This window comes from Phyllobates terribilis, unplaced genomic scaffold (assembly GCF_046119375.1).
Source record: "Phyllobates terribilis strain yellow unplaced genomic scaffold, ASM4611937v1 Scaffold_8__6_contigs__length_399053987, whole genome shotgun sequence".
Classification (NCBI taxonomy): Eukaryota; Metazoa; Chordata; class Amphibia; order Anura; family Dendrobatidae; genus Phyllobates; species Phyllobates terribilis.
This window is the reverse complement of record NW_027362768.1, coordinates 289339415-289355869: the sequence shown is the minus strand read 5'-3', so window position 1 is coordinate 289355869 and position 16455 is coordinate 289339415. Positions and strand designations below refer to the sequence as shown.

Genomic DNA, 16455 nt, shown 5'->3' with positions numbered 1-16455 from the left:
CCCCATCGGACTCCTGGAGGTAGCAAAGGAGACCTGGGAGGCAGAGTCTACACTCTACAGGAGTGCAATGAAACATGTGGCCCAGATGCAGGAGAGGATTGCAGAGGTGATGCCCATTGTGAAAGAATACCTCCTCAAAGCACAAGAGGCACAGTCGAGGGTGTACAATAAATCAGCGAGGGTGAGACACTTCAACCCTGGGGATTGGGTACTAGTGCTGGTGCCTACGGTGGAGAGAAAGTTCCTGGCCAAGTGGCAGGGCCCCTATGAAGTGGTTGAAGAGCTTGACGACGTCAACTATAGGGTCCACCAACCTGGGAGAAGGAAGCCCTACCAGGTGTACCATGTAACCTCATTAAGCCGTGGTGAGACAGGTATCCTGTGGAAGCTCCGTGTTTGATGACGAAGACTGAAACCGACGTGGAGGAAGTCAAGGTGGCAGAGTCGCTGTCACGTGCCCAGATGCAACAATGCCAAGAGTTGCTGCAGCGGAACAGGGACCTGTTCTCGGATCTACCGGGCTGTACTCAGGTCATAGAGCATGAGGTACTTACAGAGCCCCATATCCGAGTGAATATGAAGCCATATCGGATTCCTGAAGCCCGCGGAGAGGTAATCTTGAAGGAGGTGAAGCGCATGCTGAATCTGGGGGTCATCGAAGAGTCCAAGAGTGGCTGGTCCAAGTGACTCGCCCAGAGGGATGGGGACGACTCGGTACCCGGGCCTTCGCCTGGCCTTGAGGATGTCGCGGTGGTCGGCTCCCGGGCCCGTACCCTGGGGTCAGCTTTTAAAAGGGGATTATTTGTTAACTCTATGAAAGTTCGTGACGCCACCTGTGGTTTCTGGTGAGAATCACCAGCACTGCGGCAGTCCACTGAGGCCGATGATGAGGCAGCTCGATGGTATAGCTCCCCACAGGTGGAGCTAGGCCTCAGGGCAGCGTACGGAGAGGGGGATGCAGGACAGACGAGACCCAGCCGTGTCAGAGCAAGAACGGGGACGGACACGGTAGTCACTTCAGTACCTTTTACTGGTGGTAGTTCAGGCACATCCCGGAGCACTGTAAGGTGAAGGGTGCATATCGGGATCCTCCCCAATGAGCGGGTGTAGGGCCTCCTGTTTCTTGCCTCTGCGTAGTAAGTTCCTGACCTGCCTGAAGCTAGGCCTAACTTTATCTCTGTCCTGCACCGACTGATGTTGTGGTAGGGCCTTCTCTTGGAGTGCACACTCCCAGCTTACGGAGCCTATGTGTCTCCTGGCTCTGTTACGTATCAGCTCTCTGGTGAACCTGGGACCTGTAATTCTCCAGGGATTCCGGTTATGCCTTACTGGGTCGTAGAGATCCCGGTAAGCTCGGACCCGGTGTCCGGTGTATGTTTCGGGGTGAGCTGGGTAAGCTCCTCTGCCCCCACTGCTACTCACTTTCCACTCGCCTTCGGCCACGCTCGGGTCCTCACTAGGCTACTCACACTAACGGCAGCTTGCCGCTCTTCACCGCTCTTACAGGCGTCGGCACACCTTGGGCTCACTTGAGCTACAACTGCGTCTGGACTGGGCTCCACTGCAGGCTGACCTCTCTCAGACTTGACTCTCTGTAGACTCCAGACTAGACTGAGCTCGACTCTGTGTTCAGGTCTGTACTTGCTGAACTCTCCAGAGGAACTCCTAACTGCCTAGCTCCACCTTCCCTATTTATATCCCTAACGGGCTCCCTCTGGTGGTCTGAGGTGAAAGGTGGAGATGTGTGAATGTTTATGGCGGCCTCTTGTGGAGGATTCCATCAATACACCCTTCTAGGATCTGTGGCTCCAAGCACAGCTGGGCGCCACACAGGAACTCAAGCAAGCCCTGTGTAAACAGCCGGTGTTGGTGGCATCGGCTCCCGAAGGAGTTTGTGGTACAGACGGACACATCAGATGTCGGGCTGGGTGCAGTCCTTGCACAAGAGATGAACGGCGAAGAGCACCCCATAATGTATTTAAGCCGGAAGCTGATGTCTTGTGAGAGAAATTACCCCATAGTGGAGAAGGAATGTCTGGCCATCAAGTGGGCGCTAGACACCCTAAGATACTACCTCTTAGGCAGGAAGTTCAGGCCGGTGTCAGACCATGCCCCACTAAGGCGGATGAGCATGAAGAAGGGGAACAATGCTCGAGTGACCAGGTGGTTCCTAGCTCTTCAGGAGTTCAGCTTGTAGGTAGAGCATTGCCAAGCAGTTTCCCAGGCCTATGCTGACGTATTGTCAAGGGTCCACTGTATGTTAGCGGAAGGTGCCAAGCCCCCCGGCTTTGGACAGAGGGGGGGGGGTTATGTAAGATGGCCGCCGGACATGTTCTTGAGGGGAGATATGTGTCGCTGAGGTTGGTAGCTTCAGTGATGTAAAACAGGGAAAGCATGCTTCAGCACACATAGTGCTGAGAGGGTTAATAGGGCGTATCAGGGCCGTTTTTTACGAGCAGTCATAAGAGATGGGTGGGATTGGCTGGTCACATATCCCCACCCCAGGGTGTGTGTATAAAATGGAGACCGAGTGTCTCATTCAGTGGCTGTGTCTGGAGATGTGTGGATCTCCAGAGTGTTGGTCTGTGTTAGGACCTAAGAACTAGTCTGTAACCTGAGCGGACAAACCCGCAACCTTGCATGGACATTTTACTTTGTGTTTACACTTTATGCCGGGAAAGGTTGTGTTTTTGTTTTGCTTCCTGAGCGGTTTATGCTATTTAATATACCAGCCTGGATTTCCCTGAAAACGCTTCTGTGCCTACCTCAACCGCAGCCGAGTGAGTACCAAACCCTACACTACATACCGAAGCCAGGTCTATAAGGTAATTATGTGGCAGACCCAATCACATGGACAAGAGGTTTGCTCTGTGCAATAACATCTGTGACACATGGACTGTGCTCATCAGAAGACCTGTCTCGACCACGTGGTCTCATTACCTGAGTGAACGGCATATATGGAACAGTCGGGTTGGGTCTTCCGATATGAGCATGGTCTGTGTTTCGTGGGTATGTGACCCCAGCCTTACAGAGGAGATTTCAGAGGCTCCAGTAAAAGTTTCTGTTTTTCGGTACAGTGGTCCAGACCCCCAGCTACCGCAAACATTTACGTCTTACTTTGCCCCCTGTTTTTAATAAATCCTCACTTATTATGTCACTTCTGACTCTTGCTAATAAGCCCTGACCGCTGCACGTTCTTACAGGCCTATAGTCATGTTGGTTGAGAGACTATTTCCCAAATGTGCTTTATAGATGTATTCCTAAATCCTAATAAGTGCAGAATACTAAGCAGTGGGATTGGAAAATGACAACTTACTAGGCCGATTCCCACGCTCGACTGTCTCTCACTCACGGTTCCCACATAGCACCTCTTCACTCCTAGGAATTAGTTTTCTATGTTAACTGTCTTAAATCACTCTGAAGTACTTGTAGGCCTTATGAAGATTAGCATTTACATGAAGGTGGGTGTTCTCGCTGGAATACAAGAAGTGCTTTCAGTATAATGTAGGCACGGGGATCCTTCATCTCTGCTGCTGCTCCATTCTGCCATTGATGGGACCTGGTGTTATGTGCCAGGATGGACAGAGAAGTCGGCGTCCTAATAACCAATAGATGCAAAGCTCTGAGTGATGTCAGACAAGTGGGCATCATTTTGTCATCTGCTGTGTAGCCCAGTAACATGCAGCAGTAGTCAATAGCTGTGGTCTTAAAGGGGTTTTCTCAAGTTGAATCTTCAGGAGCGCACCTCTCCCAGCTTCCTGCTTTGCCGAGGACAGTGCACTCCTCTAGATTGATAGTCTGACCCAGCAGAAAGGCCGTGCTCCTGCTACAAATTGTGCTTTCTTCCAGGCTGGAAGCTTTGCCTCTTGTGGCAAAGTCACTGGTAAGGTACTGAAGGGGAGATATGTATCAGTGAGGCTGTTGGCTTTAGTGATATGAACCTAGGGAAAATGCTCCAGCACAGTAAGTGCTGAATCAGGGTTAATCCGCCATTTTTAAGGGCTAGGTTTTATGTGAGCATCTGTAGAGTGGGTGGGAGGCTGTTCACCATATCACCACCCTAGGGTGGGGTTTAGAAGGTAAACAGTCAGCCTTCTGAGTCATTCAGTGTTCGATGTGCCTGGAGGCGAGAAGAGCTCCAGAGCTCTGTTCATAGTACAGGCTAATTACTGAACCCTGTTGTTTTTCCTCAGTGGGTGGATCTCTGCAGCCATATGGGCTGTGCTATATGTTATCTTTTGTTTTCCCGTTATGCCAGAAAGGCCATGTTTATTTAAACCCTGCACTGGTTTATGCCGTATTTTTTAATAAACCAGCAGAAGATTAAAACGAGAAACGTTCCTGTGTCTACCTCTGTGAGCAGCTGAGTGAGCCAATCTACCACACTTTGCAGATGGAGGAAGCGCAAGGTGACTGAGGCTGGTCAGATCCACGATCCAGCCAGTTTTAGAGCAATGCAAGCAGGCTGTAAAGCATGGTGATGCTGCATGCTTCTTGCCTATTTAACAGGCTAGGCTGGGGCTGCAAGGTGGTCGGTAACCTAGGCAGTGAGAGAAAATTTAATAAGGGTATGTGCACACGTTGTCTTTTTCTGGTGGATTCTGCCTGGAAGCCTCAAAAAAAATAAATTAAAAAAATAATGCACAGCGATGACAAAACAACTTGCTGTGCACATGTTCCATCCTTTTTAACTTCTTTCAACTGCTTCAGGTTTCAAAAGCCATAAAGTGGCTAGAAGAAATGACTGGTCCATTCTTTTGCTTGGAACCCACGACTATTTTATATAAAAAGAAAATTTCAAAAAGCCTGCAGCAAAGACACCTCAAAAGCAACAAAGATGCTTCAGAAAAAATACCGGCGGATTTCTGAGGCATCTTCTTTATACACTATACAGGTATGGCGGTGTCTATAAGACTTTGTGTGCACATACCCTTGACAAGACTTTATAGTGCTTTCTTTGGTATTAAGGAGTGCTATTTTCTCATCCTCTAAAGTATTAAATAAATAATTTCCATATTTCCCCATGCCAGCGCTACGAAATCAAGCCTTGAAGCCTCGAGATTCATTTAGAGGCATGTCCGTGTTCTCCAAGTGCATAACCTCTCCCTTCATGCACCTCTAGGATAATTGGATAAGGCTTGATTTCTCTGCACCACCACATTGGATTACTATAAAACAAGTCTTATTTTTATTGTTGTGCCAAGATCTATATAGCCAGATAACCTCATTGTGCAAACCTCCAAACAAGATCTACACTTTTTCTCATTCTCTCTCTTACTTTCTCAGTGTTTGTTGCTCACTCTCACTTTCTCACTCTCTTTTAGTCACTCTATCTTTTTCTCATGATCTTACTTTCTCTCTTTCACTCTCTTACTCACTCGCTCACTTTCTCTTTCACTCTTTTTTGCTCACTTTCTCTTTCACTTTCTTTTGCTCACTTTCTCATTCTTTTGCTCTCTTTCACTTTCTCTCTTTCACTTTCTCTCTTTCTCTTTCTTTTGCTCGCTTTCCCTCTTTCTTTTGCTCACTTTCTCTTTCTTTCTTTTGCTCAGTTTCTCTCTTTCTTTTGCTCACTTTCTCTCTTTCATTTCTCTCTCTCTTTTGCTCACTTTCACTTTCTCTCTTTCTCTTTCTTTTGCTCACTTTCTCTCTTTCTTTCTTTTGCTCACTTTCTCTTTCATTTTCTCTTTCTTTCTTTTGCTCACTTTCTCTTTCATTTTCTCTCTTTCTTTTTCTTTTGCTCACTTTCTCTCTTTCTTTTGCTCACTTTCTCTCTTTCATTTTCTCTCTCTTTTGCTCTCTTTCACTTTCTCTCTTTCTCTTTCTTTTGCTCACTTTCTCTCTTTCTTTTGCTCGCTTTCTCTCTTTCATTTTCTCTCTCTCTTTTGCTCACTTTCTCTCTTTCACTCTCTCTTTGTCTCACATTCTCTCTGTCTCGGGTTTCGGAGCGGGTATTGGGTTACTGGGATACATAGTTTTTTGGAATTTAAAATAAAGTAGATTTATTTATTCAATACATTTTACAGTAAATTAAAATGGCGAATCACTGTTAGATTATTCTGTATTATTGTGTCATCACTGAGTCTATAGATTATTTTATCTATTAATTTACCTGTGATGACTGGCAGTATGATGGGTTTATGCTTTCTGCTCCACAGGTGACTCCACCGTTGGGAAGAGCACACTGATCCAGCTTTTCCGTAGTGATGGAAGCCACTTCCCAAAGAACTATAGTATGGTATGATAATGATAACAGTTTATAAACCTATCGCATAGCGATTTTCCAAAATTAATAACAAATTGGTAAAAGGCAGCGATGAGACAAAATAATAAAAGAAACATTACTCACCTGATCAATCCCCACTGCTCCAGCACCTCTGAAGAACGGTTCTTTAATTATTTCTTTTGCATTATCCCCCTTTAGCCATTTATTTGCTGTTCTCAGAAAACCCCTTCAGGGGCCTGAATGTAAATTTTGCCCAGTTATGGAGCATGAAAGGCGTAACGAAACAGATTCACCAACCACTAGTCAGGGAAAGCTATTTTCATAAGCTGTACTGCAGCCATAATTGTTTGTCGCTCACCTTTTCTGGAAACATATGATGAGTTAAAATTTTTGAGTAATTTTACAAAAGTAACAACTCTAAGAACCAAAATTTAACATGCTTTTGTTATATTTATCAGAAAAATAATTATTCTAATCCAAGATAAATAATGAAATCCCAATTAGCCATTATAAAGTCTTTAGAGTAAGGCCAAACAGAGCAGCAGCATTTTTCAATTTGCTTTTTAAACAATTACAAAATTTTGGAGAACAGGTGCTTCTTCCGCAAAACGGTGCAGCCCATAGAATTATATTAGAATAGAATCTAAAAGAATATTATTATTTAATACTATAGTATTAGTAAAAATATTATTTCTACCAGTTCAGGTGTTCATGGGTTAATGAGGAAGGCAATCAGGTGCTAAAGTGTTATTGAGCCAATCATATCCACAGCTCGCGGCTGCACTGCTGAGAATTTGATTTGTTTTGCTGCAGTGAGTGTGGACTTGAAAGTAGTGAGGGACTGTTTGAATACGATTATGTGTTTGTTGGAGTGGGACCTTTTCCATCGCCGCTCAGCAACCCTGGAAGCCAGTCTCAGTTCTTTAGTCAGGCTGATGTGTCAGGGTTGCATGTTGATTGTGCGAGCTTTGGTATGTGTGAGGGGAGCGACCGAATTGAGAGCTGCTGTTGCGGTGTTTTATAATGCGGCAGCAATATCTGCATCATGTAAGGAATTAATGTCTGTAAGAGGAAGGAGGGATTCAGAGAGTGAGTGTAGGTCAAGGTGTTTGAGATTTCTGCAAGGGTGTGCAACTTTGTAAAGTGGGGATTGTGAACCTGGAGAGGAGAGGCCAGAGAATGTGAGTAAGTTGTGGTCAGAAAGAGGGAGAGGTGAGTTAGAGAGGTTAGATAGGGAAGAGAGGCGGGTGAAGATGGGGTCCAGTGTGTGGCCATCTTTGTGATGACCATTGAGCAAGGCTGAAGGAGGGAGTGAGAGATAGAAGCTTAGAGGCAGATGAGTGGGACGTGTCAATGGGGATGTTGAAGTCGCCCATGATGATAGTGGGGATGGAAAGGAAAGGAAGTGAAATAGCCTGGTGGTGTAGTGGTTGAAGAAAGTGATGGCTGGACCTGGGGGGCGGTAAATGACGGCCAGTTGAAGGTTGGAGGGGGAGTAGATGCACACACAGTACACCTCAAAAGAGGGGAGAGCAACGGAGGGCGGCAGTGGGATTTGGGTGAAGTAGCAGTTATCTGATAGGAGAAAACCTACTCCTCCGCCATGCTTGCCACTGTGGCAGGGGGTGTGAGAAAGGTGGAATCCACCGTACGAAGGTGCAGCTGGAGAGGCCGTGTCAGAGGGGGTGAGCCAGGTTTCGGTGATGCCAAGGAAGGAAAGTTTGCTAGTAATGAAAAGATCATGGATGTAGGGAAGTTTGTTGCAGACAGAGCGAGCGTTCCATTGAGCTCCTGTTAGTGGGACTGGGGAAGTGAGGGCTTGGGCGGATGGGTATAAGGTTAGAAAGGTTGCGAGAGTTTGTGACAGATCGTGGATAGGAGGTGGAAGTGACTGTGGGGATGTGGTGAATAGGGCCAGGATTTGGAGAGATATCGCCGGCAGTGAGAAGGAGCAAGGAAAGTGTTAGCAGGTGAGAGCAGGAGAGGGCATGAGGTGGCTGTCTGTGTTTGGAGACACAGGATTGTATGTTGAGGAATAGTTCTGAGGAGGAGGTGAGATGAATGGGGAGGATGGAGGGAGAGATGACCAGTTCCTTACTAGGTGTAGAGATTGGGGAAAGTGGAGGACTATAGGGGTGAGAGTGAAAACAAACGCAAACATTGTTTACTTTGCCTGGGTATCCAGTTACCTTCTGTTCTCTTCTGATCCAATTCAATACATCTATTATCTATTAAGTAAATTAGGATACTTGCATTTTTTCATTGCGTTTTTTACACATGTATTTATCATATTTTTGACGCTGCATTTTATTTAAAAAATAGAAAGGCTATGTGCACACTTAGTTGTTTTTCAGAGCAGAAACTAAGCGGAAACTCAAGTTTGGCTATGTGCACACAGAGTTTCCCGAGGAGTTTTTGGAACAGAAACTGTGTGCAAACTCAAGTTTTTGAGAAGTTTTGAGATTTGGAGAGTTTCCGTTCAGAGGCTGCTCCGTTTCTGTTCCAAAAAAAACTACTCGGAAAACTCTGTGTGCACATAGCCAAACTCTAGTTTCCATGTTGCATCTGGTTGTGCTCTGGTTTTTAACTGATCTTCTTTTTGTTTTATTAATATGGATCCTTTCCAATCAGATGACAACGGTTCATGTGAACAGAGCGTTATGTTACTCTATCTTAAAACCTCATGGAAAGGGGACTAGGTTCAGCAGAGCCAAGAATGAGATTGTGTATTTCCAGATTATAATCTTGGCAACAGTTGGTAAAAGAATCATTTAAGGAGGACTCTGACTAATGAGTGTTTCTTTTCTCAACAGACAACTGTCATGGATGTCATAACGAAAACTGTGCAAATTCCAGATACAGGCGATAGTGTGGTGAGCACATATATGGTTGCTTCCTCCTGGGTTTATGTGTTGTATTTTCACTAAGGCCCCAATTCAACATTTACATTTTTTTAAGTGACTTTTCTTTTTTGTCTTGTGGCATTCGTTGACGTTTTTTGTGCCAAATGGCGTGCATGGGTTGGGAATTTTGAGCAAAATCAAAGATGCTTTTTTCTTTTTTATCCTTTTATTGCGCCTTTAGAGCAAAAAGTTGCACAATCCTTTAAAACGTCATGCATTATTTTCCACTGCTGAAAATAAAATGACAGATTTTGCTCTGTTGACTGGAGTATCATTGAACCAAAATTTTGCACCATTTCAAAAAGTCGCCATTTTCTCCAGTTTCCAGCGCCGCCCCGGTCCTCGTCTCACTCATGTGATTCCTATTCAGACTCTACAGAACACACTGTGGTCTACATGTGTGGCAAAAGTCTCTTTTAGGGCAGGTGAAAACGGCTGTATTTTTTTCTCATCCGAGAGAATGGGGCGATTATGTAAATCACCCTCTGATCATAGTGTGATCCAATTCTCTCGGATGTGGAGAAGAAAAAAACGTCTCCATCTTCTCCATTTGTGAGTCCATTGAAATTGGACTGCACTCAGGTGTCATCTGAGTGCAGTCCTATGTTTTCCATGCACTCATTGACTTGCATGGCCAAGTGCTATCCGAATATCAAATCAAACTCTGGCATGCTGCAATTTTTACTCGAAGACACTCTGTCCAAGGAAAGAATTGGACATGTGCACGGCCCTATAAACTAACATTAGTCAGTGTGCGATCCGTTTTTTTTGGATCGCACTCAGACCAAAAATACGGTTTTGCGCATGAGGTCTTACAATGTAGGTCTATGGTTCTGATGCTCCACAGTCTTACATTGTAAGTACGAAGGGACGTTTCCTGACTCTGTTGTCAGATAACCCCCAGATTTCTAATACAAATGTGTATGTGCTAAAGGAGAACCTCTTTTTTAGGGGAAATGAAACATGAAATTATGGTTCCGCATTTGAAGCCTTATCCGAATATTATTGAGTTGTTGATGGTCTTTTGGCAAAATTGCTATGTCTACTTGTGCCACAATTATTTTATATTGTTATAATGCTGCTCAAATTAAATATAAAGGAACTTTTAAAATAGTATTGATTAAAAATATCCTACAACTTTGTGTTCCCAGCCCCAGTGCAGGCCAATGTGTCCCCATGGAAACGGACTATTGACCCTGTGTGGTTTATTTCGTCAGTCATACTCTTTGCATTTTCTCCTCCTCCTTCCTCTCCTCCTCCTTCCTCTCCTCCTTCCTCTCCTCCTCCTTCCTCTCCTCTTCCTCCTTCCTCTTCTCTTCTTCCTTCCTCTCCTCCTCCTCCTTCCTCTCCTCTTCCTCTCCTCCTCCTTCCTCTCCTCCTCCTTCCTCTCCTCCTCCTCCTCCTTCCTCTCCTCCTCCTCCTTCCTCTTCTTCCTCTTTCCTCCTTCCTCTTCTTCCTCTTTCCTCCTTCCTCTTCTTCCTCGTTCCTCCTTCCTCTTCTTCCTCCTTCCTTTTCCTCTTTTTCCTTTTCCTCTTTTTCCTTTTCCTCTTTTTGCTTTTCCTCTTTTTCCTTTTCCTCTTTTTCCTTTTTCCTCTTCCTCTTTTTCCTCTTTTTCCTCTTTCCTCTTCCTCTTTTTCCTTTTCTTCTTTTTCCTTTTTCCTCTTTTTCCTTTTTCCTCTTCCTCTTCTTCCTCTTTTTCCTCTTTCCTCTTCCTCTTTTTCCTCTTCCTCTTTTTCCTTTTTCCTCTTTTTCCTTTTTCCTCTTTTTCCTTTTCCTCTTTTTCCTTTTCCTCTTTTTCCTTTTCCTCTTTTTCCTTTTCTTCTTTTTCCTTTTCTTCTTTTTCCTTTTCTTCTTTTTCCTTTTCCTCTTTTTCCTTTTCATCTTCCTCTTCTTCCTCTTTCCTCTTCTTCCTCTTTTTCCTCTTCCTCTTTTTCCTTTTCCTCTTTTTCCTTTTCCTCTTCCTCTTTTTCCTTTTCCTCTTCCTCTTCTTCCTCCTTCCTCTTCTTCCTCTTTCCTCCTTCCTCTTTTTCCTCCTTCTTTTTCCTCTTCTTCCTCTTCCTCTTCACCCTCTTCTTCTTCCCTCTTTTTTGTCTTTTAAATAAATCTGCCCTCTAATTTATCAAACATAATTAAAGAAAAATAAATTACAAGTTGGGGACAGATGGAAAAGAGTCACAATAAAATATGGTTGTGAAGATGTACAGATAATGTCAGATTACGCTATTGAACGCAAAGGAATGTCACAATTCTGTGCTAAATAGAAAAACATGGGGAAAAGCCAACATACAAATGGCTTTCAGTTGATAGGAAACTAGGAAACTGAATCACGGAAACTAGTGCCAGGTAGCTGCTGCCGTCAGACCATCATAGCGGGGCTGACTGACAGATTCTCAGTTAGCTCATTCTGCAATACAAAGGCTTCAGAAGGCAAATGGAGCAACATTTTTAATGAAACCCAAGTGATTTCTAGCCCAAATTCAGTGCATTTATTAAAAAAAAAAATTCTCCATGGGTGGATACCCCTTTAACTCTGCTTCATTAAAAATATACATTGTTGGGTTAAAGTTTCTGTTCCTGCACTCTTGCTGAAGCCAGTCTGGTCGCCATCTTTAAGACACGGTGTCGCTGAACCTTCTGTGGGATCCGGCAATCACATGACTACTGGTGTCTGCCCGGAAGAGCCGCTGGGTTCTGACAGATAACAAATTAAAAGAAAAAATATGTTCATCTTTCATGACCTCTTGGTGGACAAATTATGTAAAAAATATATATAAACATGTAAAACCTCTTCCAAAAAAAGTAATGTCTCTACCGTTAAAAATGATATGAAATATAAGATTTTTTTTTTCATATGAAATACATTTTATTACATACATATAACAAAAAAACGACATATATTAGGTATCCACACAACCATAATAACCCGGAGAATTCATCTAATAGACTATTTAGTGTGAAACATGAACATTAAAAAAATATAAACTAAACAAAAAATGTCTTGGCTGGTCATTAAGGCAGTAAGCGGTTAAATTTATAACGCCAAACTTGGTTGGGTGTTTAAAGGAGCTGTACAGGATAAGAACATCAGTGCCACTGCTGTCCACAGGTTGTATGTGGTATTGCAGCTAATTTTCATAGATTTTGCATTGTTTCTGAAAGAAATCAGCCATAGTTTCTAATCTACATCTATAAGAACTCTTAGAAGCAAGCTCAGCTTTTGCTTTTTGATGGGTTTAAAGGTCAACTGCAAATTTGCTGATCTCTACAAGGAAAAACAAAGGGGGCGATTCATCAAGACCGGTGATTCTCCCACTGGTCTTGATGAGGAGTGTTTTGGAGCAGACACTCCTGATTCCTTAAGAGGCTCACGCCCCTTAATAAATCAGGCGAGGCGCGTAGTGGTGTGCACGCATTGTCGGACTGGGCAGACAAGGGCCCACCAGTAACCAACCCCAGGGCCCCACTTTTCAGCTACATGTAAATGTGCCATTTACAAATTTATATAACAATGAACTGGGTAGATTGTTAAATGAATAAGATGCTGCCTTTGTCTGTACACAGTGACTCAAGTATATTGTGCCAGTTACCGATCATATAAGAGCTGGTGGCCCACCGGAGGATTCTCCTGTTCTCCAGTGGACCAGTCCAAGCCTGCGTGCACGGATATGTGCGCCTCCCACAAATCCCACTCCAGCCCCTGCTGGAGTAAGATTTATCTTGTAGCAAAGCCACTACTCAATCCACCCCCAACCCAGCTCCACCTACTTTGTCGGAGCTGGAACAAGAATTGCGTGAACACACAAAAACTTTGCTTATGCTCAAAAAAATGTGACTTTTCAAAGCTTTTTTCACCAAACGTCTTGCAATAAAGCTTTGATGAATCGCCCCGCCATCTAGTGTCAGTAGCTACTCTGAGTAACCTGCCCTTTAAAGGGAGCCTGTTACTTTTTTGATGTTGGCCAAAACCACGGGCAGCATAGGTCATAACCTGGCAGCACGATTGCAGTCAGATAGTATGTTTGTCTCTAAAATGTCACGGCATTTCAGAGAAAGCATAGTTTGAAGAGCCTGCAGGACCATAGGAAGAGACAGGATCAATCCGCCCCGCTCCAACTGATTGACAGATCTCTCCCTTTGTACACACCTGGATGGGGGCAGGGAGAAATTGGGACCACATCAGACTCTTCTTGTCTATTCCTATAATCTCCAGCAGGCTCTTCAAATTATATATAAAGAAGGTAAAATCCGGTGCCACATGCGATAAATCCTTTTACTCCAAAATTAAAAATCACAATATGTCCCTAGGAGGGGAACAACTGGACGCGTTTAAAGGATACAGCCCCTTATTCGTCAGAATGTTTACCCTGAATGCCGCAACCGTGCTGCCAAGCTCTTATTTATGCTGCCCGTAGCTTTGGTAGCATGAATCAAATGACAAGTTCCCTTTAACAAGCCTTGAAACTTAACCAAGAATATGAGCCAGAGGGAAGGCTATCTGTAGACAGATGTTTTGGGGTTGTTGCGCACTTTAAATGGAGAGCAAGGTACTGGTTTGGTTAGTGAAAGCCCTTTGCTCTAGCACACGAGGGGTGATGGTACTTTTTCTCCTTACAGAGAACGCCAGCTGGTGTAGGGAGTCATACAGGCCATATAATGTACCCTGAGTTTAAAAAACGCATGAAAATTAAAGGGGTTGTCCACTACTTGGAAAACCCCTTCTCAATCCCTAGTAAAATAATGACACTTATACTCGCGTCCGTTGCCAGCGCCATTCCAGCAGTGTCGACACTTGCTGTCCCGGGGATCGCTTGACGTTATGTCATGGGATCCCTGCAACCGATCAAAGCTGACTTCACTCTCCTCTTCTATAAATGTAATTGACATCCGGAGGAAGTGCAAGCTGAGGCTGCTCTCTCACTTCTTTTGGGTGTCTTGATTTGTCCGAGGAGAGGAGAGTGAAGCCAGCTCTGATTGGCCGCAGGGATCGTGTGACATAACAATGTCACGTGATCCCAGGGAGAGTGAGTGTGTGTTATTATTTTACTGTTGGAGACAGCGATTCCGAAGGGGTTGTCAGAGTAGTGGAGAACCCCTTTAAGTCTTCTCCAGAAGAAAGAAAACTCGCTCTAGTGCCACTTATTGGAGTTTATACAATCGAGACCTAGGTCATAGAGCCAATCCATACTCTGTGCTGTTCTAGCAAGTGGCAAGAAACCCCAAACTGCTGTGCATCAATGGGTGTCTCTTCTTTTTGGAGGAAACTCGGGCAAGTTAACGGGTCAAACACTGGTGAAACGAGAGACTCCCTACACCGGCTGGCGAAACAGTACCCCCGAGAGTAACAGTGCTGTGACATGACTACTGAGCTATTTCTTTATTAATAGTATATTAGGCTATTTCTGTCATTCCCTAATCCATTCTTTGCAGTGACTGTAATGTATAGCTTTGCTTGAATCAGTCTGATCCATTATGTCTCCATTTTATACAGATCGTAGCATTAAGCGTAGCAACATAAACAGGGATGATATACAGAGCGACAATTGCAGAAAAGAGTAAACTGTACAGGGTCTCAAAGCATAGTTACACTTGCTTACATCTACATAAATCATAGGCATATGAAAACCGAGCTTTCTTACAGGAGCGCAAGATAAATCATTCCTAAATGTGGTGAGTGCTCAGTTCTTGTGCAGGACAGCTAATCCTTAACACTCGGGAAACAAGTCAATTAATCAGGGGATCTGAGACAAGTTCAATTCATCAGCTCAATCGGGACCCAGGCAGATCCTACTAACCAGGACTTCCAGACAAATATGCAAGTGCGCTCTATCAAATCAATATCGGAACAAGATTGTGTTCACACGCGGCTTCACGGCGGTTTAGCCATTGCTGTATCCGACTCCATTTAAGCAGGTTTAAATCACGAGGGTCACTTATAGTTTATCAAAAATAGGAGATGTCTTCGACAGATTCTTGCTAAAAAAAAATAGTCGTGATCAAGTGCCAGCATTGGAAAGATCACCGTAAGGCCAAGGTCACACGATCATATTTGCTCTCATCCAAGAAAATTCTAAGCACCCTGATCGGAGCTTGATCGGAGCTTGATCGGAGCTTGATCGGAGTTTGATCGGAGTTTGATCGGAGTTTGATCGGAGTTTGATCGGAGTTTGATCGGAGTTTGATCGGAGTTTGATCGGAGTTTGATCGGAGCTTGATCGGAGTTTGATCGGAGCTTGATCGGAGCTTGATCGGAGCTTGATCGGAGCTTGATCGGAGCTTCTCGGATGAGAAGATGAAAAAAAAAATTCTCCATGTTCTCCATTTTATCAGTCCATGAAAATTGGACCGCACTCCAATGTGATACAAGTGCAGTCCAAGTTTTTACCACGCACTCATTGACTTACATGCCTCAGCCCAATCCAAATATTGGATGCAAATCGTGCATACTGCAATTTTTTTTTTCTCCTCAGACAGACTGTGTCCGAAGAAAATACCGGTCTTGTGCCCGGCCTTATAGAATTAAATTGGTCCGGGTGCGATCCAATGTTTTGTCAGATCGCACTCCAACTGAAAATACAGTCGTCTGCACAAGCTCTTACACTGAAAGGAGGGTACCTAATAATTTAATTTAATATCTAGGTCCCCAAACTCCCACCAGTCACTCAAAAAAACACTGTGCGACAGGCAGAAGCGCTGAGTTTCTGCATGAGCGCATGCACAGAGTGATGTATGGACTCCATAGAAAGCCACTGAACCTGTGCACATAGTTGAGTACAGGCTCTTGCAGGAGCTTAGTGCTGATGAGCAGAGCAGTATTTTGAACGACCGGTTGCAGTCTCAGGAACTGGACCCACACAGTTTTACACACATTAGGAAGGTATGGGATATTAAAGAGATATACCAGTTGGACAAGATTATCACCTATCCAAAGGAAACGCCTATTCCAGTGGTCAGACCCCCCATAGTTGTGAACGTGGCCTCACTTCTGTTCTGTGTGAAGAGATTACCCTCCAGACTTACAGGTCCAAGAGCCTAGATTCAAAAGGAAACCATCCCCAGATATCACAAAACAAACTGTATATATATTTAAATATATTCAATGAGGCTGGTGTACTTATTTTGAAAATACCAAAATGGCTATATAATCCTTTACTGGCTTTTTTTTTGTACTATATACTAAAATTTAGAGATGTACTCATAAAATTCTTGTTTTGATGTCGGGCAGTAAAATTTTCAAAAATGATTATACAGCCATCCTGACATATTTTTTTTCAAACTGAGTACAACAGCCCCGTCAGGTCCAAGATCTATTTAATAATGTATTCCGTT

The 16455-nt window shown here is 44.0% G+C and overlaps 1 protein-coding gene across 3 annotated transcripts in view; it reads left to right on the top strand.

Annotated features, from left to right (window-relative positions):
* The window catches only part of IFT27 (intraflagellar transport 27), a 94699-nt gene that overhangs the window by 52787 nt on the left and 25457 nt on the right, over positions 1-16455 (top strand). For all 3 annotated transcript variants that reach the window (XM_073644369.1, XM_073644367.1, XM_073644368.1), the window contains exons 2-3: positions 6159-6238; positions 9040-9099. In XM_073644369.1, the coding sequence (XP_073500470.1) occupies positions 6159-6238; positions 9040-9099 (140 nt within the window). The remainder of the gene's footprint in view (positions 1-6158; positions 6239-9039; positions 9100-16455) is intronic.